This window comes from Chaetodon auriga, chromosome 21 (assembly GCF_051107435.1).
Source record: "Chaetodon auriga isolate fChaAug3 chromosome 21, fChaAug3.hap1, whole genome shotgun sequence".
NCBI classification, from domain to species: Eukaryota; Metazoa; Chordata; class Actinopteri; order Chaetodontiformes; family Chaetodontidae; genus Chaetodon; species Chaetodon auriga.
In genome coordinates, this window is record NC_135094.1 from 16,103,275 (window position 1) to 16,129,417 (window position 26,143).

General features: G+C 41.5%; 1 protein-coding gene across 1 annotated transcript in view; it reads left to right on the forward strand.

Annotated features, from left to right (window-relative positions):
* The first annotated feature begins 883 nt into the window (after nt 1–883).
* The window catches only part of LOC143314475 (receptor activity-modifying protein 3), a 29,371-nt gene continuing 4,111 nt past the window's right edge, over nt 884–26,143 (forward strand). The window contains exons 1-3 of the mRNA XM_076721505.1: nt 884–1,375; nt 21,060–21,089; nt 21,501–21,660. Coding sequence (XP_076577620.1) covers nt 1,324–1,375; nt 21,060–21,089; nt 21,501–21,660 — 242 coding nt within the window. The 5' untranslated portion in view covers nt 884–1,323. The remainder of the gene's footprint in view (nt 1,376–21,059; nt 21,090–21,500; nt 21,661–26,143) is intronic.

The following is a 26,143-nucleotide window of genomic DNA, read 5'->3' on the forward strand; positions in this document are numbered from 1 at the left end:
AAATAATCCAAACTGACCAAATCAGTTGTTATATAGTACTCACGTGTCTGCTGTATGTCTGTACGTACATTAAAATGATCCTCCTCATGTTCATATTAGCCTCACATAATCTATTTTTGCACAGAATGAGGACAGTGGATTTTGTTCCCTGTCACTTACATTGAAAACAGGAGAACCCTTAAAGGCCAGTATGAGGAGGAATGATTACAATCACCAAAAGCTCTTTCAGCTGACTTATGGGCACCGTGCTATTGTTTTGAGACAGGCTTGAAAAATATAGTGACCCTTTCCTTCAATGCAGCGATTCTCTTGGAATTTGTATGATCAAACTACGAGGCTATTGCACAAATCTCTTACAAACACTGACAGTGATATGTAGAGGATAATTGTTACATGTCTAAAAGACATCAGAGACGTAGACTGGCATCACATTGGAGGATAAAAAGAGGCCTACATGTTCAGACTGAACCCAGACGTTTTATTCAGCCTGGGCTGAAATGATCTGAGCTGTTTTAATAAAGTTTTTTTGAAGGTTTTCACAGTTTTCTGCGCTGAATCCTGTCGGAGCTTTCACTTGTCTGATCGAGGTGCAATTTCAAAGAAGACCAGAGGAGGTCAGTGTTGCTTTACAGAAAACAACCCCCAAAAAACGTGGATGAGTGACAGCTGTTCAGCGAGGCAGATTAATTATATCCAGATTATCATAATTACATATTAATTACACCATAATTATTAAATCCTATTTTTCTATTACAGTATAATTTACAGTGAACTTGGTTGTAGATGAAATCTGGTATGAAAACTTCTGTCACCCTTATCATTTGCTGCATTCTAATTGGCTCTTGTGAAGAAAACACAGCTTATCTCACATTTAAATCTCCCCAATTCGTGCAGAGGATGACAGAGATTCAGTCGGCGCACTTATCCAGGAAACATAATGCAGTCTCAGCGCTTTGGAGGAAGCTCATCACCACCCTCCTCCCCCCTCTCCTCCTCCCACAGAGGATGCAGGACGGAGCGGCTGGTCCTGGTCCTGAGCTCTGACTCCTGACGCCACACAGAGGTGGTCGCGACCATCACCACGGCGGTCAGAAATCACATTCTGGGATCCGATTTCTTTCGCTTTCTCTGGTTTCCCCCCCCCCTCCCTCAACTCCCGACCCTCCAAAATCCTTCGCACGTTTCTGTTGACTCCTGACAGCATGACGGACCCCGCGCTTGCACATTTGGGATAATCTTTAATAATGGTTCGCTTCAAATGCACATTTCCACGGAGCTACAGCTGAGGTTTCATTCACAGTCCGGCTGGATTCTCACAGCGTGATGGATACAAATGAGTTCGCAGTAGTGAAACTTTTTGTTGTTGGGATTTTGGGTGAGTATGACGGATTTTTCTAACATTTTCAATTTTAATCAAACCTCCTGCCACAACACCAAAGTCACCCAAGTAGTGATTGTAGATAGAAATGTCACAGCACACAAGAGCCCTGCTGTTTTAGCAGTTTTACCCACTTTTCCACTACAGTCACGTAATAACAGGATGTATTATCACACTATTCTGTAAGTGCTCCAGTGTATCGTGGTGCATTTACAGCTTTTGTGCTTCCATCCATCACATTATGCGTCCCTCAGTGCTGCTTGAGTGTGTTAGGTTGCAAAGTGTACATAATAATGACCTAATTAGGATTTCTAAGAAGCATGAGCATCAATCGCATCTCATAGCGCATGCATTGAATGGGGGTATATACAGTGCTGTGCTATGGCCTCACGCCCCAGTGGACAGACCTGACCTATATCGTGGCCAATGGGAATTTCTGGATCTGGCTCATTAACTGGTGGTACAGGGATGAAATCATCTATGAAATTATGTTTCATGTGGTGCATGGATGTGGGTGGTGAATATGAAACATGCGCATGAGTTTCACTGTTGTCATGTTTGCATATCAGTGTTGGAGTGATGCCGGGCATTGATTGAAATGAGTCAAAACATGGATTAATCTGCTGTCGTCAGACTAGTGGCGGAGTCGAGGCAGTGCTGTGACTTAGTGATGAAGTGGAGTTCAGATATCGGGCTGGTTGGCAGCACAGTGACTCTTTGAGCAGGTGAAGCGGGCTGAGCGCTCTCAGAGAGCAGTGGCTGAGCTGATATTTGGTCTGACACTGATTGACATGACCTGGCTTCCTTCCATGTGGACACATGAGCCAGGTGATAGTGGATTTCAATTTCAAGCTCTGTGGTTCAGAGAGACCTCAAATGCAGGCTGTTATCAACAGAGGACTGTTGCTGTTTACTCTCTGGAGAGTCTGACGCCTGAAGGTGGATAAAGAACATAAGCATGGACCCAAAGCACTTAAGGAAGACCTTTTGCCTTTTTAAAGGGTGGCAGTAGACAGGAAGATGTCATCTTTGTTCAGCCAAGACCTTCAGCCTGGACTCCACTGGATCTCTGCCATGTAACAGCTGTGGCCCTACAGCACTGTAAGACCGAGCAGAAAACTACCTCAGCTGGTCCTCTTCTGACGTAAAGCACGTTTTATACTCAGTCTTTCAAAATGCTGATTCTAGTGGAATGGAAAGCAGAGGAAAAAATGATTTATGTGTGATCAAACTGGCTTTTATCTGTGCTTCAAGTGCTTCAAGTGTCCAAAAATGACAAATGGTGTGATTTCACTGCAGTGCTATCAAAGCAGTGGAGGTTGCTGTATATTCCCATGCTGTCAGGAGCAGCAGCGGTTTCCTGTGATAGCTCTCGTCTAGACTAGAAGAGTTTCCCGTCAAGACCCCCCATTGGGAAGAAGAGAGTTGAAGGCCAGATGGATGCAGCAGAAACTGGAGTACAAGGCCCCCATCTGCATCGAGTGATTCCCACTGACTGTGAAGCATCTGCTCACCCCAATAAACAGCTATTCATGCACTCTCACAGCGAGGGAAAGTGCCTTGGGGTTCTTCTGTTCCACTGCCATCTGACAAAAAAAACAAAAAAAAAAAACATTGTTGTGAAGAAATTGTTTTTGTAAGATGCTATTCATAGACCTTTTGGTGAGATTTCAGTGAGCTGAGCTCATTTCAATGCATGTGGCTGATGTCCACATGCTGTTTCTTGCACACATGGACGTTGTTATGCACGGTGGTGTTTATCACCTGCACATTCCAGGGATGAAATGCTTTCAAGTTTAGTAATCAAGGCAAATCATTTCTTAAGTGAAAAAACGTGACACGATGCTTTCAGTCTGACATTCTGGCTTTACCAAAGTGCAACTTCAATTAACAGTGTGATCAGTAGAAAAGTTTACATTTTCATTTTGGCCTCAAGAATAGTTTAAACCATGTATGTCCAAATTTGGAAAATTCATATTTTTCCTTTCCGGGTTGAGACAGGTCTACTTCTTAAGCTGAATAAACTAAACTAAAATAAATATGCAGCCTTTTCTTTAATGAGAAAGCACGTATTCATGAGATTGTCATCTTCAGAGAAAATGAATGGGCTTGGGGCGGAGCGCAACAGAGGAGAAGCATTGCCACAGACTAATACGTTGTTAGTTTTGTTCTTTTTATACAATTTGTTGACTGTCACAAATGCATTCTTTAAACAGAAACAGTTACAACAACACCCAGAGTTTGATTACAACTACAGTCATTTGGCAGACGCTTTTATCCAAAGCGACGTACATATGAATTCACACACCTTGACACACAGTTTCTTCAGGGTTCAGTATCTTGCCCAAGGACACTTTGGCACGTGGACTGCCGAGGCCAGGGATTGAACCACCGACCTCCTGATTGGCAGACGGCCGCTCTACCTCCTGAGCTCAAGCTTTTTGGCCACACAGCTAAAATGTTTTTGTTTTCTCAGCATAAAATTACTTTTGACCACGTGTGGCCCTCTCCTGTTACTCTCAATCACTTTCAGTCTTCAGACTCAGTTTCAAGTTGCGCATCCAACTGAATACTCATTTTAATGATGCTCGTTACCACAAGTTTATCTCTTCTTTCTCTTCTATATCTCTTTTATTTCTTCTATTCTGTTAAGGAGCACCTGTAACAAAAACAATTTCCCCGGGGATCAATAGAGTATATCTGATTCTGATTCTGATTCTGATGAATACACGCCAAAGATCATAAGAATATCTGTGATTTATAGTCCAGGCTTTAGGCTGTACTTGATTCATTCTGCCATGTTAGACCTGTTTATTCTGCCATGCAAGACCTGTTTATTCTGCCATGTTAGACCTGTTTATTCTGCCATGTTAGACCTGTTTATTCTGCCATGTTAGACCTGCAGACCTGACATTCAGTCGTCCACATCCCTGTCATTAAGAGTCAACATTTAGAGTTCAAACCAGTGCAGACATGCTTGGTGTGACAAAGCTTGTAGTTAAACAGGTGAAATGTGCTGCTGATTCACAGACATTGTTACATTACTTACTCTGTGGCTTAACTGAGCATGTTAAGAGCATTATTAAACTTTCAGTTGCCTGTTAAAGATTCATGCACCAGGAGGGCCTTGAACTTTGTCTTCGCTCATCCTGCTGGTGTCACACTCTAATGGTGAGGTCCTGCTGACTCCAAGTGTGTTTCTAACTAAGCACCATATGGTCAGCAGATTGCAGAGGCATTTTATACTTCATAGATGCACCTATTAAATAAATCTGTTATGAGCAGTATTCAAACTGACCGCTCCTTATATAAAATTGTCAGGAAAAAAGCTATGCTGTTATAATGTTATTGTACTTTATATAAAGTGTTAAATAGTAAGCTAAAAATAAGGCACTTGGAATACATACACAAAGAAGCTGATTAAATTGTATAGAACAAAAATGCCAAACATTCATTGGTGTCAGCTTTTAAATATAGATATTGACTGTTTTTTAGTGTTCTGTAATAGTAAACTGAACAGCTTTGGAGTTTGAACACACAAAACAAACTAATAACAGAGGTCAACTTGGACTTGGAGAAACTTTTTCACTACTTTTTAGACCATTTAGACAATTGATTACTCAAGTAAAGCAAATTAATCAGTTATCAAATGTTAATTGCAGCAAATAAAACTTACTAAATTAATAGTTGAGGAAGCAGCAAGGGGGACAAGCCAAGCGCTCATTATCTGGTCCTGTTTGCAGGAGATGTCATATACGGGTACTGACTTCTCAAAGGAGAAGCAAGAGGGCGGAATTGGAGCTAAATGGTAGTTAGCTGTCTCTGACAGAGAGGTGGTTTTCTGTCAAAGGCCAGTCAGATTTTAAATCCCAGAACAGAATAGGTGGTAATGATCATCATTAAAATGAGTATTCAGTTGGATGCGCAACTCAAAACTGAGTCTGAAGACTGAAAGTGGTTAAGAGTAACAGGAGAGGGCCACGTGTGGTCAAAAGGGATTTTATTCTGAGAAAACGAAAACATTTTAGCTGTGTGGCCAAAAAGTAATTTTCCACGGAAATGATAAAAAAAGGAGAGACATCAGACACAATGCAACGAGTTAAAGCCGTCAGGCGGATTGAATGAAGAAAATACTCAACACCTCCGTATCAGTCTCAGCTTACCAGCCTGTTGGGCAGTAATCCACTGCTCCCCGCGTCAATCAATTGTTGGTCGATACTTTGAAGCACACTGAGATTTACATTTAATTAACACTCAAGCAGCCTTTTAGATTCAGAAACAGATCCTGACTCATGTGGAGGTGTGAAGAGTGCTTTGGGGACTGAGGAGAGCCCTTTGTCACTATTTCCTCACCAAGAAACAGCAATGTTTTTTTTTTTTGGAATGAGAACAGTTGCCAGTTTTAAGTCTAGGCAGTGATTTGTTACTTAAGGACTGTAGGAAAATTTCCTGGGTAGAGATGTTAGGTGTTTTTCTTTTTGCTGACAGGAAGGCAGTCAGAAATTTCTCTCAGTCTGATGAATCACCTCAAATGATGTCACTCGAGTCAGTGTCGGCTGGGGTCGAAAATGAAAGAAATCTGGAGGTGTGGAGTTAGAAAGAAGTGAACTTACCAAACGTCTGTAGCTGCTCCTAATCTCTGCATGAGGCTGCATTAGAGATTAACACGCATGAATCTCAGACCAAAGGGTCGGCAGGCGAGTTGCATTGTGGGTAAAAGGTGCTAGATTTTGACAAGGAAGAAGAATGTATGGAATGAGAGAGAGGAGTCGGCCACTGAGTTTGGTCTCTGCTGTGTTCAGTGCACTGACTGGTCTGCTGCATGCAGGTTGGCGCTGACATTATCTACCCACTGATAACCCGACATTCAGGAGTGAGCTGGTTTTTTTCAGGCATGGAGGGCTTGTAAGCTTCACTGTGATGGCGGCACATCTGGAGAGCTAACACCGGGGCTAATGTTAAGCTGGCTGTCGATGGTTGGTACATATCGCTGAACTGAAGGCTGTTTTCTGTTTTCTACTCATGTTACACACAGAAGATGTGACAGCACCTTTGACATTTATTCATTCATGCATAGGCACTGTTTGGTTATTACAAGGTGAGCGACCATCCAAATTAGCACGAGATCGATTTTTGTTACTTTTAAAACTGTACGGTGCAAAGCAAAGAGGGACACGTCCACAAAAGGGCTCTGGCCTTGTTGTTGTAGTTGCCCCTGGTGTTGGACCCTAACAAAGATGTCAGTGAAGGTCTTAGATTCATTAATGCCCTTATAACACCCCCATCTGTCCTCACTGTCTCTGAGACAGTGTTGCCATTTGAATTTATCTCTTTCTGTCTGTCTCCTTCTTTGCTCCCCGTCTTTTCTCTTTCGCCCCTTTGTCTCTCAGACAGGCTGATGAACAGCTTGTTGGCACCGTCCTGACTGCCTCCAAGACAGAGGTCTTTGGCATGCCTGGTCAGACAGCTGACCGAAATAAAGCCCTTTTGCTCAGTTCCTTTATATGCAATCTGTTTAGGGAAAGGGTTATATTTCATTTGTTTCTTTAGTTTAGCTTGTAATTCATGTGCAGTTAGAAGCAGAATGGATTTTGACAGAAACTGGGGGCAATGGATCTCACCACTGAGTCACTGCATTTTCTAAATTACACTGATTGTTGGGGGTAATTACACGTGTAAGATTTGACCATCCCTGTAAACACACATGTGTTATATCAGACTTCAGTGGTATCACCCTCCATGTTTCTGTCTGTCTATCTGTCCGTATGTATATCCATCACATCCCTGATGAGAATGTGGCCAGAGTAGGAGTGATAATACATTCCTCTGCTGTGCTCTGGCTTTTATCACACAGATTGTGCCAAGGAGCTGCAATTAATGGCCAGAACAAGTTGACATATTTATTACCTATCGGCTGTGTGGGGGACTGTATTACTCACGGGGATAAAGTTTTTACTGCTGCTGTGTTTCAACAAGTTTGGACATTTAAGGAAAAGTGCATCAATTTTAGATGTCATTTTGACTAAAGGAGGCAGAAAACTGAAGTACAATGATGAGGCAGGAAGAACATCCACTGCAGAGTGAAGCCTTGTTGAGAACTTATATCATGGTGCCAAGCCTGAATTCAAACTGCTTATTTATCTGAGAAGAAAAAGGAGCCCATTTCAGTTGAACCTGTCTTGTTCTGTGTAGCCATGCAACTGTTACTCCAGTCTGAAGCACTTGGTATTTTTTTTTCTAAAAGCCTGCATAAAGAGGATAATTAATACCTGCCATTATGTTCCTCCAAACAACAAATGTTTACTGTTTGCTGGATGCAAGCGTTCTCATTCTTCATGGTTTGTCAAAGAGGGGGTGATCACTGAGTGGCTTTAGGCTGTTTCTGACTTTCATGTTTTAGAATTAAACACTCATCTAGAGTTGAAGAGTGCACGGGGGAATACTGATGAAAGCCTGAATTGCATGGCCTCTCGAATGCTGTTTTTCTGGTTAATTATCTTTGTTAACGAACTACGATTGGGAATTCATAAAGCGTGCTGATTCTGCCAGTTCACTGTGTTACGATCCCGTCCATGGTCCTTATCTGTCAGCAACAGCCTGCACTGTGCATCTGTGTGAGCATGCGATGGCTTATGCTAATATGAACACACTTTTTTAGGAAAACCAATGGTAAAAAAATATTTTTGACACAATTTAATTTAGGTGCTCCACCACTGACAAAATGCTTATGAGATGCTCAGTGTAGCACAAACCCCCACAAACAAGTCGTGATAGCTCATGGACAGATGGATTCGCTCCACTGGGGCCTATTCCGCCGAAGCTTGGCTGTAATTTTCCTCTCCGCATGGTAAATGGACTGCATTTATATAGAGCCGTTATCCCAAAAGCCCTTCATGGTGCCTCACATTCACCTGCGATATGCTGTTGAACACCAACTCCGCAATCATAAGCCCCCCCTGCTCCACCACCTGCTGCTGTCACCTCACATACATACAAACAGTGTAATAGGTTAAAAAAAGAGCATTTCTCTCCGGAAAGTCCCCCATCATGGATTCCCTCTTCTCCGCCACTGGCATTTTATTTCTGTCTGTCTCCGTCATGGTCATCCAGTACCCCCCCCTCTTCTCCTCCCCCTCTTCCTGCTTTTGTTTGCCAAGTACCCAGAGTTCCCCTCTGTCTTGCACATCTGTGTCATTCTCCAGTCTTCTCTTCCTCTCCCTCCTCCTTGACCCCTATAGATCCCCCCACATGGAAGACTCAAACAGCCCAGAGAAGGGAAAGTCCTCCTGGGTTTTATACAGCAGGCAACGCAGTGATACTCTTCTTCAGTGTGGATGACTTTTATCCATCAGAGGCAGCTTTGGAAAGAGAATCTGTTGCAACATGTACTAAGCTATAAGAATGAGATATTTTGTCTTTAGTGTAATATTTGCCCTCCAGATTTTCCTCCTTTGTACTTTCTCCAACTTCAGATTGGCTTTTTCTCCCAGCGTCTCTCTTGTTCACTCTCCTTCACAGAGTTTCTGAATTGATTCTTGTTCAGCTCACCTGGCACATCAGCTATAAGCTGAATAATAATCACCCAGCAGTCAATCACGGCTGCCTTTCCTCACTGTGAATCCCACAGGCTTGTTTTTATGAGGACGTGATTGCTTTTGTCCGTGAGTAAAATAACTTGAAAACCAAGCTGAGGACATTTTCAAAAAGTCACATTGTGTGTGTGGCAGGTCTTTCTCGCCTGTGGCTGAGGGCATTTTCAGAAATGTGATAAACATTTGAAGCTTTTCATCAAGGCTGAGGCTTCAGAGCAGCCGCAGCAGCCTGGTAGCCATGGTTGGCTGAGGAGAAATTAAGGTTAAAATGTCGTCTCAGTCACTGACAGATTACGGTGATTATCCTCATCTGTAAACCTGTTATATTTGCTTACATGAGCAGGCAAATACGTTCAAAAATTTGTCAAAGCAGAGGTAACTAGACAGACTGCTTTCACGGATTGTGGTGCTGTAAAACATATTAGTGCTCCCCTTCATACCACCCACTGCAAAGCTGGGACACTGAGAGCGACGAAGAGACATACGGGGGGAAACATTAAGTGTCATTTACTGATTTTCACTGACTACCTTTCAGTCACCATTTGCTCAATATGAAGCTACATTATACATTATTATATTAACACTGGATGAAATTACATGTATGAGGCGATAGAGTCACTTGTAATGACAAACGCATTGATGGTGTTATCCTCAGCTCAGAGGAGCTTTTAAGCATCATACAGCTAATTGTTCAGCATGTAGCTTTACTGTTTTGGTTCTCATCAGTGCAGCAGCAGCAGCAGCAGCAGCAGCAGCAGCAGCAGCAGCAGCAGCAGCAGCAGCCAAAAAACTCAAATAAACCCATTGTCCACTCCCTGCCCATCACCAAACAACAGAAAATAGCAGAAGGTAGTGCCCAGCAGGTGGAAATAGTGGAGCATTTAGCTGCTAAAATATTGGACTTAAACACACCAGATGACCAGGAACATGACTCCAAATGAATACTAATGTTATTAGCCATACAACAAGGTCACAGCACATGTACGTCAGTGTTGTGCTGGTAGTACAGTCCTCACTGTCAACTGTATATTTTACTGCGTGTAATAAATGGTCAAAACTGTCCCTTTAATACCTGACATCAGCCAGCCAGGATCGACCTTCAGTATGAAGGAGAGTCCTTCATGACCACAGCTACAGAAAAACAGTTTTAAAAAGAATTTCACTCTCCTGAGTCATTAGTGTGTGCCAGTGAAGAGTTTGGTTATCCACGATAAAGCCTAAATGCTGCCTTAGAAGCTTTTCAACCCTGAGAAGAAAATGTGTTTTTGTTGGATGTAACATTGCAATTTTTGGACAATAGTAGAAAAAATATAAGCCACCGTATAGAACAGTGACATTGAATGTCTCAGCAGTTCCAGTACAAAGATATTGCTACTTCAAAAACTTGTATTAGTGGAACCCTAATAAGTATAAATGAGTTGGTGCAGGGACCATAAATACCATATGTCTACTCTAATAGCTTATTATTAGTGGAAACACAGACCAATGTCTCAGACTGAGCGAAACTTTGTACTCAATTTAGTTTTATTTTCTGTTGCACAGAGAAATACAGTTTATCACAACCTGAAGAAGAATCTTGTCAATATTGTTACACAACGGTTTGCTTTCTCCTCTCTTTTTTAAAGCAGCAGAGATCCACTCTCATAAACTAAGAAGTTGCAGTGAGGCTTGTGTGACCGATCAGTGTTGCTATCACAACAACGCCTCTCCTTTCTATTTTGTCAGATGGGGACACCAGGGTGGCCTCTTATGGAAGACCTCTACCACAAGGTCATTCGTCTTCCTGTCAGAGAGCTTCTGCTGATAACAGGGATGACTGACAGCCTACCCACTGTCTGTCAGAGGGTTATTAATGCTGGAAGGTCAAACGGCTGACAGGCTTGTGAAATCAGTGCTGCAGCTACTGCCTTTAGTTTCTTCAATCTTTGTCCAATTTAAAGCTGCGACATGTCTTATTGCAAAATGAATTGAATGCTAACATGCTGATTTTGACACATCAGCATCAGTATCAGAAATAAATCAGATCAGAGGAGAAATGACCAGCAGTTTTTGGGGTAATATATTCCTGTAGAGCACAACACTGATGGAAACTTCCCGCTTACATGTTGGCATCCTTTTCAGCCAAAGAGAAATAGACTACCATGAGGAGGAGGAGGAGGAGGAGGGGAGATAATAGCAACATCCTCTGTGTGGCAGGAAGAATCTGGGAAACACTTGTTCGACCAAGCATCTGATTTTGTTTGTTCATCCACCTTAATTTGATTAAAGTGAAGGTCAGATGAAGGGCTCACAACTAATTCAACAATGGTAATGATGGATCTGCCAGTTACTTGAAGCATTCTTCAGATAGAAAATTGCATTATAGCTGCTTGTGTGCCTACATCTTCATCAGTCTTCAGCACCTTGCATTCACTCTAATTGTTTGCTCTGGTTAAAATGGACTTCTACTCAAGTGAGCTCCCATTTAGCTGTCTCAGACCTCAGCTGGATAACCTCAATCAGCTGTGGATTCCTTTGGATCTGAGAGGAGAAACAGTAACAAAGGAGAAAGGAGTAACTTTGTTACGGTACGAGCTCCGACAAACACGGCCAGGACCCAGAATGCAGAGAACGAGGAACAGAGTTTATTTCTCCACAAACAAAAGGCAACAAAAAAAATCACCGCAAGGGGAAAAAGGCAAAGCGAACTGCAAAAGGCCAAAAAACTCAAAATCACCACAAGGGAAAAACTAGAAATTCTCTAGAACCAAAATTCACCTTCTCAGGGAAACTCTAAGAAATAAACTGAAAACTGAAGTAAACTAGCGAAAGACGCTGGAGCTTGGAGCGAGGAAGGAGGCGAGGCAAACAACGTGGCGAGACACGAGTGAGCAGACCAAGAAATCTTCCGGCACTGAGCAGGTGGAAAGGCTGGTAGAAGTAGCCAGCGGCTGATGAGCTGATGCCGTACAGGTGCGTCTCCAAAGTGGCCAGGAGATCGACCCCGCCTCCGTCCACACTCCAGCGCTGCAGAGAGGGAGAGCAAGAGGGGAAGGGAGAAAACAGAGGGAGGAGGACAAACACAGGCAGGGCAAGAACAAAAACAGTGCACAAATCGAGACCATAACAAACTTTATCCTTTCAATTAGTTAAAATCATCTTCCTAACAAGTGTTTAGGTGATATTGAATGTTTTTCTGTGACATAAAAGCCATATGTCAAGTCCATACAGCTTCTATAAGTTGTTCAAATTCGGCAAAAAATCTGCTAGCCCGTGCCTCAAACATCCTTTGACCTCTACTCTAAAATAAGGTATCCATTCTGTTCCTTTGCTTCCGTCTGACCTGCTAAGATGTCATCTGCATTGCAAAGAGAACAAACACTTCCTTCAGAGGGTTGCGCTCTCATTGATCTTGCTCGCTTGCTTTCGCTGCAGATGGTGAACACGGGTGGCGGTTGATTTGAACGCCAAGAACTCATCTTCAAAGTGTCTCCACAGAGCAGAGCAGGAGGTCAGGGTTTTATTCATGAATGCTGTGCTGTTTGCAGATGAAAATGAGCTTCAGATTTATTCGGACATGCAGAGTTTTTGCTTGATCCCCCTCATGTGTCCTCATACTGCTGTGGTCTACACTGTTGAGGCGATGGATTGTAAAAAACACTGCGGCTTTAGACACGGTTTTCTATGTCACCTCGGTCATTAGACTCTGCAGTGTGAGCTTGTTAATAGAAGATGATTTGCCAACAAGTCAATGTGTCCAGTTTGCTAACTCTTCCTCCTCTTTATATTAAACAGCGTGCCTCAGGGTTCTGTACTAGGACCATTACAATTTTCCATATTAATGAAGAATCTTTGTGATTACTCACCAAATGTCAAGAACATACAGGTGGACTATTAACACATTTAAGTCAGTTAAAGGATCTGGATGTACAACTATTGTTCAGTGCTTTTGCTGCTGAGTTTATTGTTTTTGCTTCATTTTAAATCATATCATACTTGTTTATGCATCTGAACTGGATCTGTTCTTTACTCTTTCTGTAGTGTGTGATTGCCATTGTGTGTTTCTCTCTCTCTTTCCTCCTCTCTGCCTAGAAACCTCAGCTGGTTATCACTTTGACCTCAGTCTGTCTGTCTGTGTAGGAACAGTAGAAGACAGATGGTGCGGCAGGAAGAGAAAGAGACAAGAGGACACATGAATTATTTCCCTTTTTAATTTGTCAGATTGGATTTTAAGCAGAGGACACAGCACTGCTGTAGGCATTGATACAGAGTCGGATAAGAGCTGCTTCATATCCTGTGTGGGATGCATTATCGCATCTTTGCCTGTGTTTAAACTAACAAACCATTTTTTAGCATCATAAAATCAATTTGCAGAAAAAAGTGCAATTAAATGCAAAAGCTTTTCCTGTCAAATATTATTAGCCATACAACAAGGTCATAGCACATGTACGTCAGTGTTGTGCTTGTAGTACAGTCCTCACTGTATATTTTACTGCGTGTAATAAATGGTCAAAACTGTCCCTTTAATACCTGACATCAGCCAGCCAGGATCGACCTTCAGTATGAAGGAGAGTCTTCATGACCACAGCTACAGAAAAACAGTTTTAAAAAGAATTTCACTCTCCTGAGTCATTAGTGTGTGCCAGTGAAGAGTTTGGTTATCCACGATAAAGCCTAAATGCTGCCTTAGAAGCTTTTCAACCCTGAGAAGAAAATGTGTTTTTGTTGGATGTAACATTGCAATTTTTGGACAATAGTAGAAAAAATATAAGCCACCATATAGAACAGTGACATTGAATGTCTCAGCAGTTCCAGTACAAAGATATTGCTACTTCAAAAACTTGTATTAGTGGAACCCTAATAAGTATAAATGAGTTGGTGCAGGGACCATAAATACCATATGTCTGCTCTAATAGCTTATTATTAGTGGAAACACAGACCAATGTCTCAGACTGAGCGAAACTTTGTAGTCAATTTAGTTTTATTTTCTGTTGCACAGAGAAATACAGTTTATCACAACCTGAAGAAGAATCTTGTCAATATTGTTACACAACGGTTTGCTTTCTCCTCTCTTTTTTAAAGCAGCAGAGATCCACTCTCATAAACTACGAAGTTGCAGTGAGGCTTGTGTGACCGATCGGTGTTGCTATCACAACGCCTCTCCTTTCTATTTTGTCAGATGGGGACACCAAATGAAATCTGAACGTTATTATGAACCTTCCTCTGGCCTGTCACTGTAACTCATTACCTTCCTGTCGTGACGATGATGATGACGATGCAGACCTGAAATCAGATAGAGATTGTTAAACAAGCCCTGCCACTTGTGCCTGTGCGTTAAAACTGTTTGGACAGTGCTGCTGGCAATTCGTCTTTCATCTTCTATTTTCCTCTCATCTATATTTATCTTGCCAACCAAACAGGCAGCGGATGACAGCATGACAGTGTGAGGGCCAAGCAGACATTCGACTGGCACGCTGTCAGCCAGTGCGTAACACCGACACACACCTTGATTTAATTCTCTCCTAGTTTAAAATAGCTCAGCTTGACCTGCATAATTCACAAGTTTGCTGCTGTTTTAATGCAGCTCTAAGGCTACATTTCAGTTGATGGATAGCTCTGGTTGAGTGCAAAAGAGTCTTGGTTAAAAGCAAGCCCTTATAGACAAGTATTTAACCACTATTGCTTGAAAGTACAAGCTCCCTGCTCAAGTGGAAGTTGTTCTTTTAGTGGATTTCATACAGAGGCTTGAAGGAAGCTAATAATCGCAGCCTGTTGGCGACCTTCTAATTTTAAACCCCCACACGCAGAGAATCTAATGAGTATCCTGCAGTATGGGTAATTCCTTCCTTAATACAATACATCAAGGAACAACAACAACAACAAAAAAATTAATTATGCCAGTTTTATTACATCTGTGGTTTCTGCTGGTCTTTTCAAGAGTCAGTTATTGTGCTATGAAAAACAGTTTCACTGTATTTCTGAATCAAAAGCACAAGACAAAAGCAATGTACAATTGTATTCAAATGCGAGATGAGCTCATTGTATAAGCTATTAAAATGTTAATTTACCAGCATGACACCCTGCCTGCACCACGATGTTTAAGAAAACGTCCTTTTTCATAATCATAATTGATCTGATTATCTCACGAAGGGCTGAGCTTGATCCATGACCAGCACCGTCCACAGTGGCCAGGGAAGGCTTCATTAGCATAGCTGTGTGTGTGAGACTTGACCCTGCTCTGCTGCCTGCATGGCCAGTTGTTTCTCAGCAGCAGCAGCAGCAGCAGCAGCAGTCACAGCTGAGTGAACCTCAGTGAAGAGGAATCTGATGGCCTAATAAATGGTATGAAAACATGTGAGCGGCCGGATGATTGAACACATCCAGTATGAAAACCATCTGTCCATGTGTGGCTGATGGGAGATTTAATGATTCAATCGTCTAAAGTACCCAAAGATTAAATTACTGTTTTTAATGAGAAGCTGTGAGTGAATGATTTAATGTCAAATTGATTACTGTTTAAATGTTTAATTGACATTTTCTAAGACGTGAAAACAACTTATGGAGCACACAGCATGTCAGTCATCTGTCTTTCACGCCTCAGCTCATATGATTCAAAAACAGCTCTCACATAGAGTTACTGCAAATGGACACTCAAGGTTGCGGTAAATTGAAAAGACACTGCACAGTCTACAACTCACAGCCTATCAGTCAGCGACAGACAAATTGTATTGCTGCTATCCATCGTCTCTGCAGAGGCATGAGAGGAGATGCTGGAAGGCTCTTACAGGAAATTTGTAGGTGATAGTCCCTGTTCTGCTGTGCTTAAGGTTGAAGAGCTCCGTGCTTTTCTAGACCATAAAAACTCCACAGACATAGAGTTCATTCTGTATGCAAACTTTAATGCTGAATCCACAGAGAATTATCACCTGACTCAATCACTATTATCTGGCTGGTTTGGTTTAAGACCCACAGCTTTACTCAGTGTCCCCATACATTGATTTATTTGTGGTGGCTGGACACAATATCAGCATTGGCCGCCACATATAGATCTTTGGTTTTCCTTAACTATTTGAAATGGGTAAGAAGACGGCTGGCTGAATTCCTGCTTAGAATCAATCCTGAGTTCATGAATGGTTAGTGTCCAAAACTGATACGTTCAAGTTAAGTCTGAGAAGTTAGTCTGTCTGTGTTCTTAGCACAACATTGTCAATCTCGGAGACTCAGCTCTTCAAATTGCTTATTAGAAAGCATGTAAGGAGTAAGGATGACTGTGGTCAAGTCATTATTAAAAACCCTGTCAAACCAGCAGCTGCTTGCTGTTTGATGCACATCTATTCGAGCCATTACGGTACCAATCTTGGAGCAATTATTTGACATAAAGTGAAGCAATGGAGCTGTCTGTGTTGTTCAGTTATGTATTTGCCTCAAATTACTTGGCCTAGAATATATGCAGTGGAGCACCTTATATCCATATTATTTGATCATTTAACAAGGCGTGGGTGTGCCTACTTCCACATGCACATGCACGCTGTCTGCGTTCCCATAAAACTGGCAGACTAGATTTAGTATCAAACATCCCCCTGCTGTCATGCAGAGCTCATGCTGAAGGGAATCCTGCTGTTAGATTGCTCTAACAGGTTTTTTTTCATCAGTTCCCCCTTTCTGTTTGTGTTTATTAATAACTTAGAATGCAAACAGTTGGTACCAAGGCTCTTCGGAGGGTTTATTTGTCAGCAGCATATGAGAATCATATTCCAGCTAGAATCAAAACAGTATGAGATGAGTTAACAAGCTTGTTGAAGCAGAGTCAAAAAAAGCAGAATGCACCATCATCTCAGCTGATTCAGAGCTAGAAATGTTCTCGTCAAATTAACGACGTTGCCAAGCAAAAGCAGCACTCATTGATTTCTTCTATGTTGGCATCGTGAATCCTGGGAACAGGCAATATAAACAGTTTGCATACAATACAACAGATATAAGCAAACACAAACACCCAAACCATAGCAATAAAGCATGTGGTGGCACTGTGGGAGCAGATTTACAGTATTTGGGTTTATTCATTGAGCAAATACTTGGTAATCTTCTCATGCACTTTATAGCCCATGCACAAATGTTACAGCAAAACCTAAGAATGACTTATATCCATGTACATTCTTAACCTGCAACTTCACTGGATATCTATGTGGAGATCTCAGTCTGTGCTGCCATAGAAATGAGATTTTGATCATACTTCACTGTCACTGTGGTTAGCGATGCTAATTCAAAAGCTTTTAGAATAGAAACATTGGTGAAATATTGAAAACTGAATGATCTTTGATGTGCAAATGTTCAAATTTTCTTTCTTTCTATTGATCAGTTCTAAAATAAACAAAAACATATGAGCATGTAATAATAAGCTGTGAAAGGTCTTGATGTAATCTTTTTTAATGTTGTTTGAGGCTCCCACAAAGCTTGTGCTGTGTTTTTTTTTTTTTTTTTTTTTTTTTTTATCAAAGGGTGCACGTGGAATATTTGGTTTCTCTGATTCCTGCAACACAGCACTTTATGTGTTTGAAAAGATGTATTTATGTTGGACGTTATACAGAAGATGCCATTTGGACTCGCCTGCATGAAGCCTATTGTCGGGAGAAATTTAAATGCAAGACAGGACCCAATGGAACCAGAGGCATGAGCACCAAGTTTTAAAGTCAGAGATGAGAACTTTCAAAGAATGCAATTTTTAGAGTGCTCTGTAATTTCCCATAGCATTGGATTTGATGTATTGATTAGCAGACACAAAGACACAAGACATGTCTTTGTGCTCTGACTGCTCGGAGCATCTAAGTTATCTTTAGAAACGATTTTCTGTCACTGCGTCTATAAAATACTCTAATTCCCTTTTGAAGAGATGTCAGGAAGTGGATTTAATGTCTTGAGATAACAATACAGAAGAAGATGAGCGTATGGATCTGACTTTGTGACTTCTCACTTTCGCTCGGGGATTCTTTGACACGCCCTTAGCTGTCCCTCGATCTTGTCTGATAATGCTGAAGGTGACTTGGCTGTCACCATCAGAGCTCCTTTTGTTCTGAAACAGGTTGGCTGAGAAGGATGTGTCATTGTTTAAAGTCTGTAATAGAAAAGCTTTTACTGGTGTATGAAACCATGTTCTTGTTATTCTATTGTTGAATCTTTGAATGCAGTAGTTCAGTTGAACACATTCTTACCCAACTCGTTACACATGGATGCTTGGTCAGGACCTCCTCGGCATCACTGGGTAAGGCACTATGAACTCCTTTACCGTCATTTTTCAAAGTCCAGTTAGCAACGTCTAGTTACAGATTTACACAGTTGCAGAGACCAATAATAAATGTGAAATGGTCACACTTTGGTTAGGTTTACAGACCAACAACTGCTTGGTTAGGTTCAGGAAAAGATCCTGGCTTGGCTTAATGTGTATGTTTCCTACGTACATTAAGTTGATGTACTTCACTCACAAAAGAAATCAGCCTTTACTTTTGGTTTTACAGGGTACGTGCGCCCTGGTCCCCAGGGCGAAAGTCTGGGATTTGCTCTTCTCACTCCTTATACTACATCATTTGACATGTTGGGAGTCCTTCACATTGAAAAATTAGACTAACTAGGTACCCTGTGCCTTAAAACGGGACCCATTGGGTCCTAAGCATCCCTATGAGACGCATTTGGAGTGAAAACGGGTTGCTCAGTTCAGTTCTCTGGAAGTTTTCAAGGGTTTTTGGAAGCATAAATCAGTAACTGGAGTAGAAGTAGATGAGACCGGTTGAAGCAAAGAAGGGGGAAGGGGGAAAATTTTTCCACTGAAGTATACTAATCCAACCATATTTCTAATTTGAGGATTTTTTCAGGCCACTACTCTCTGGTATTTTGCTGACTTTGGTTCATTGAAAAGAAAAGTGTTTCCAACACCTTTTAAAGAGTCCTCTTTCTAATTAGGAGGATTTTTCTTTCCTTTTCAAAACTCGTTTGACCTGAACTTTAATTTACAGGGTGTATCGTAATTCCCAAAAGGAAGCCATAATCTTTTTTTATTCAGCTCATTACAGCTCGTCTTTGACCTGTCTGAAACACTGGGGTTCGCCATAAAGCACTTCATTTGTTCTGTGCTCTACTTAAAAATTAGAACAGGTTGACATAGTTAGAAACCACAAAACACAGAAATATGTAATTAGGATTTTTACACCAAAACCAAATCATAGCCCACCTAAAATAAAGCCAGGCCAGAACCAGCTCAAATACTTGTTCTTACTATAATATTTAAGACAAACACATGAGGGGAAATAATCTCCTCACATCACAAGCACTCCACCTCAAAACATCCTTACATGCTCACACAGGGAAGTCTCTATATTTAGCACGCTAACTTGGTAACAGTCTTTGTCCTCCGGGCGTCTTTCAAACTTATTCTCTGCTTTGTGAGCGTGGCACTTCAAAGGGAGATCCACCTTCCTGTGCAGCAGCACGTTTAGCTTTGGTCATCCGTAACACTGTGCTGCAGTAACAATAAGCTTGTGCATGAGTTTGGATTGTCTGTCTGTTTTTCTCTTTCCTACCTTCTTTGCCTCTGCTGGAGGTTCACTTAAAGATTGACAGAAAGAAAAAATATAAACGCAGTCACAAATAATGGATTTAATTAGTCACGACAGCGTTCACACAAATGGATTATTTACATGTAGGTCTGTGTGAACACGCAGTTCTTGGCTGTTGCATTCCTAACACACAACTGCAGGACCCAACAAATGATGGGTTGACAGTACTCACCTGATAATAAGCTCGGGCAGTTGTCACCAGCCTTTTCCAAACAATCACTTTTCATTGCTGTTTCTTTGCACTATACATATTTGACTGTGAACAACATGACACGACTATTTTCATGTTTTGCTAAGGGGAAACTGAGGCACAGTTAAGGCACAGCAAGGCCCTTCACCTGCTCCCAGAACCAGCCTAAAGGACGCACCTCCAAATGTGAAAGACAGCATGAAGAGTCTACAGCCGTGTTAGCAGCTCTGTGAGGCTGTGCTTAGCTGTGCAGCGATAATTTGAGTTGAATGCTAACGTCAGTATGCTAACATGTTCACAATAACAGTGCTAACATTTAGCATGCTCACCATCTTAGTTTTAGCATGCTAACATTTTCTTAATAGTAATAAACACAAAGTACAACTGAAACAGAGGGAAATGTTAGTTCTGCAGGTATTTGGTCCTAAAATAATTGGACAAACTGAAATTTCATCCTGAAGATGGTGTTGATGAAAAGTCAGCGTGTTACCAAAGTGATTCACCCTGAGGGGAACATGCAGGAATTGTTTATGCCAGATTTCATGCCAATCTATCCACTAACTGTAAGACATTTTCCCAAAAACAGCAATTGTTGACATCATGGTGGCACTACAAGAAAAGTCAGGGCAAGTCATTGTAATACATCGTCTAGACCATGAACGCTTCAAGCAGATGTTGAGATATTTCACTGAATGAGTTAAAACACTGACTTTGTCAAAGGGGACCACCAAAGTGAGATCCTCCTCTTGGGGAAATGAATGTCTGTACAAAATGTCATAATCTATTCAGTGGTTGTTGAGATATTTCAGTCTTGACCAAAGTGGTGGACCAACTGACCAGCTGACAGACTGACATTACCATCCCTAGAGCCAAGCTGCTAGCATGGCTGAAAATGCTGTCGAGCTCAGACCACAGACCAGCAACAGGGTTGGGATGCTCACACCATGCCAAGTCATTTCTACGGTATTCTGATGGGTGATGTTTTAACTTAAAAACTTTGTAATCAATTTTGAACTCTATAAAGACTTTATTCTGCAAATTTAGATGTGAGAGTGTTAGCATTCAGTTCGGACGTGGGCCACAGGTCCGTCATAAACAAACATGACATCTGAGATCACAACAACCATGGGAGAGAAGATGGAACAGTAAACGGAGAGGGCTGGAGGTCACAGAGAAAAGCAGAGATGTTTGTTTGTCTTTCAGAAAATGTAAAGTGAGACATAACTCTTTTCTGATTGCATATATTTAACTTGTGGGAACTTAGTGGCTCAGCTGTCAATTCACTCTAAATGACTTCTTATTTTGTGTCTTTACAGTGAATGCCTGGATGATGAGCGGGTTGTCAGGTAAGAATATCCATCCATCCATCATCCATCCATCCATTCATATCATTTAATAAGATAAACTGTATTGGTCTCTGGGGAAAACTGAGTCATTGTGGCAGAAAAATAGCAACAGCAGCAAAGAAAAACAAGGGTGTGCTCTTGAGACATATTGAAACTGACATTTCCTTTGTTCCAAAAACATAGAATGTATGAAAAATATGAATCACAGCTTTGTGACAGAACAAAATGAGAAGAAGAAAAATGTCCAAAAAAAAACAAACCATACAGCTCATGATTAACACAAGAATACAAGTCGAATGACCACGAACGTCCATCTCTGTCATGTTTCATTTCAGTTATTATATCAGAGCACACAAAGCAGGGTGCGTGACCTATAAATGCTCTGTTCTCTTCTTCTTTGTGTCCTCTCAGCCACTGACAGTTTCAACATAGAGCCCACTCCCCCCCAGCCGAGGAGTCCCTGCAACGAATCCCGTCTACAGTGGGAGGTGGAGGTCTGCGGAGAGTACTTCAAACGGGACATGGCTCACATAGATCCACAGTACTGGTGTAACCTCACACACTTCATCAGGTATGACCGTGCATGGTGGCTCATTATCATGTACAGAAACTGAGTCTAACTAACAGCTGTGTAAATGTTAGTGACCCAGGTGGAAAGGAGAAACAGATCAGGAGGTTTTAGCAGGCCCTCTTAGAACAGCACAGTCTGCAACCACCTGGTTTACTGTTGATACTAAAGAAAAAGTCAGAATCAGAACCAAGTCAATGTGAAATCAGTGGGCTGATGATGGTGCTGGGTGTCTGTTCAGACTTCATTTTTCTGTTCCAAATAATGTCTTCCTTTACGTCCCTTCTGCGCCCTGCATTGGTATGCATTTGTCTTCATCACATGTAGCAGAGACATTCATTTAGACACACACCCACACACAGACACACAAGCAGTTCAGTTGTAATTGCATTTGGAGGAATTTATCAATGCCTAACCTGATTTTGTTTATTCCCAAAATGGATTATCGGCAGCAACACACACTCCTACTCCTTCTTTATGTTCTTAAGGAGATTTCAGCACAGCAGCGTGGAAACAACTGTAACCGTTTGTTTCTTGAAATAAGTTCTGCTGTTCCATGAAATGGTTTCCGCATCATTCAGACTCCAAAATTGGCCCACAGCGGAGAAAAGCAGCCCTTCTGTTTAAGAGGGAGCTCATATATTCTGCCTGTTGGCCCAAAATCAAGTGTTGATATTGAGCATATTAGAGAATCTCCTCCACACACAGGATGTGACAAATTTTAAGAGTAAAATTTTCTCCTTACATTAGACACCTGGTGCGGCTTTAATTTGACAGTGACTGAACAGCAAATGTGCTATCAGGAAACTACACTGGAAGCACCTTTTATGAGTTACTACGGAGCAAATTTGACATTTTGTACAACTACAGAAAAGCAGTTAAAGATGAAAGCCATCAGGACACTGGAAAAGTCTTCTGCATTTCTAAGATCTCATCTTTATCTGTCACTGTTGTCTTTAAAAGAATACTCAGATTAATAGAAAGATCTCAGCTCGCTGCCGCTGGCTGGATGTCTGTTGCTGGGAGAGCAGCTGGAGGTTTGCTTCCCAAAACCAGAGCTGTTTTCAAGAAGCATATGAGCCCCGACCACCCATCTGCATCTATCTTTATCCAGATTTTCACCTCATTCCTTCCTCTCACCTTTGGCCTCTCACGTTTTTTCCTTCAACTGCATGGCCAGAAGGGGAGGGAGGGAGCCATGAGACTGGCTTCTTGCACAATAAAATACACATGGGAGATTCAAATCGACGTCAAAATAGTCATCTGAGTCACAGATTTGTGGGAAAAAAAATCAAAGATTCTGAAAACCACCAGCTCCATCCATCAATTCTCTTTTTTTCCCGCTTTCACCATCATTTCTTTCCAGGAAAATCTGACAGAGCTCCACGCTGTTTTCCAGTGATACAGCATTTTAAGTTTTAAGATTTATTTCAGTCATTCTTGATTAAAGGGACGAAGAAATGTGAGATAAAGTTTAGTTTTGAGAAAGAATTAACCATGTGGGAGGCACCTTATGGTCTGGCTGTCAGCTGTGGGACCATGTCTTTGTTTTGTAAATCGCTACAATCTAGAGACTAGAATAATTTAATTTCAAAAAGTAAACAGCAAAAGCGCAATAGTGTTAGTAAACCAATGAATATCATGAATACTTAATAAATTGTGTTCATTTCTTCTGCACCTTTATGTTCACAGACTGATGGAAACAGCAGTTGAATAGCAAATAAAACACATGGTGCAGTTGTACTCGAAATTAGATGTAGGCGGCTGTCCAAGCAACCAAAGTTAAAGCTGCTACAGTCAATATTCTACACATCTACACTGAAGAAGTGCTGCTGATCTTCAAGCTGGCCTTTACTTTAAACACTGGCCTGAACTTCTGCTCTGTCTCTGGTGCTATAGAAGAGTATCAAGACGTTTACATTATAGAGCTCAAGTCCAAATAACACTGCAAGTGATTGCTGTTAAAGTCCAACAGTCTTTTCTGATTTTTGTCATGTAGAGTTGGAAGTCATTGAATTCACGACAGGGTTCTTCTTACTGGGGTCCAAGCCCTTTGACGGAAGGCAACACATGCCAGCCTGTGGTGGATTTCACAGTGAAAATTCATGAGGGAAAATTCATTCAGGTCTGCCAAAAAGATTTCAAGCTGAAAATGATCTAGAGCCATCACTGACAGATAGATAAATTGAAGATAAGTGAATCTGCTTCAGATGTTTAAAGGCAGTTTGATTGTGTGTTTCTGAACAGGTGGACTATTGTTCAGCACTGTCTGGCTTTCTCAGAGTCGTGTCTTCTTTCTCTCTTCCCTGCTGGTTTCAAAAGAAACAACATAACCCAAGACTGTCCGTCATGCCTATAAATAGTTAAGTCTTTTTTGGATCCTTTCTTTGGTGTACCTAAAGTGCAGGATGGGTGGTGTAATGTCCGGGCTCTGTTTTTCACTTTTTGTTCATACTCTGCTGTAGTGGTAATGCTTACTCATTCAAAACGGAAGGATGCGAAGAGTCAGAAGCATCTTTAATCAAAATTTGTCAGTGATGTCTGAAGTAAAAAGATGGGATTGACAGATGAAAGAACATACGCACAAAGACTGTGTGGTAGCCTAGATCGAGTGGGAAGCACACCAGGACTTGGCTTTCCAGGAACTCTCCCTGCATGAGGCCACATTTTCGTGAGAGAAATGATTCCTTTGGGTGTTTTTCATACAAATACATAATTTACACGCCCGTGTGGTGGATACACTGACTTTCTCAGCAGCAGTTTACCTTAGGGCATGGAAGAAGGTGATAAGAAGGCCAGAGAGAGGAAGGGAAAGAGCTAAGACACAAGAGGAACCAGAGAGTGGTGAGAACGATCTGACTTGGAGAGCGAGGGGCCTCATGTTTAAACAAGCAGTGACCCCTGCAAAGCTTCCTCTATTTGACAAATGAGCCGTGCCTCTCTGCAGTGATAGCTGCTGGCCAAACACTCAACCAGCATGACTGTTATTGTTTGAAACGAGTTGGTACGAGCTTGTTGGGACACACAATGTAGGACCACTGAGAGACTGTGTGTGTGTGTGTGTGTGTGTGTGTGTGTGTGTGTGTGTGTGTGTGTGTCTGTTCATGCATTTAGCACACTTCACTCATTTACTTTTACTAACATATTGATTTTCTGCCCTGAGCAGTTTGCAGCTCCAGGAGTGGCCTCCCTTAATGTTAGCACACTGGGACAGGGGAGTGGTGCTGGTCAATCTGGATCTTTTAATATCCATTGTTGTGTGTGTGAATTATGGTCAATCTTTGTATGTACCAGGTGGTGCTCTGAAGTCATCAGAGCTTTTCCTCATGCCAGTAATCACAACTAATTGACCATTTAGATGAGCAAGCGCCATTTTAAGTAGATTATGTGTCCCACATGACTGGCAATAGACTGTTCCAGCCAGCTGTGGAGGGAGAGGACGGTTAATGGTTAAAATCACTTGAAGAGCTGAAACTGAATTATGTGCTGCCTTGTAAGTGACATTTGTTATAGAATGCAAGTCCAAGTCAAGTGTTTCAAGGTGTGTTCATGTTTAAAACAAAGCAAATGTTCACCTCGCCACAAATTTGACCACTACACAGTTTGTATTTATTCGCCCTAAACAGGCAGCGTACCAACTGTACATTAGTAAGTGTGTGTGTGTGTGCGTGTGTGTGTGTTCAGCTCAGCCTCTGACTGATCTTGCAGCTCTCCAGGATCTCTTTATGTTGTTTCAGTTCTATTTTGTTCCAACTGTATCAAGAAGAGTGAAATACTGAATATATTCAAGCAGACAAAACAGCAAAGAGAACATCAGTGTTAGAGTGTGTATAGTTAGCTATTGATTAACTGCAGCAGCAGGAGGATTTTAACCTTTTCTTATTTTAGGGTTAGACGAAGTGAGACATTTTGCTAAGAGTTTGATTAAAAATCAATATCACTCTCATGTCTGCAGGCTAAATATAAAAGAACAGACAGCAGCTGATTAGCTTAGCATAAAGAAGGAGAAACAGCTAACCTGCCTTTGATCAAAGGTGACGAAATTTGCCTACCAGCACCTTTATAGCTCTCTAATTAACATGTTAAATGTTTTTTGTTTAATCCACAGAAAAGATGATTTGCTTAAATAAGATGAAAAAAACAACCAGCTGTTCTGGTTCGCAGAGTCATCAGTCCCAGAAGATGAACAAACACTTGAAAGATACTAAGCAGCATTGCGTGTACCAGTGTTAATGTGTGTGATTCATATATAAAGTAAGTGTCAGCAGCATTCAAAAATCTATGGGCAAACAGTCACAACCCCTTAAGAAAAATGAATGTGCAGACTTTTCCAGCCATTAAACATGTGTAGTGGGTTATCTTGTTGTTCCGAGCTACAAACCCCCAAACAGTTTTATCAGTGTGGGTTTCACTGAGAGCTTTAATGTCTCAGGGGGAGTTATGGAATTACGTTCTGAAGAAAACATTATTTTTGGGCATTAAAACG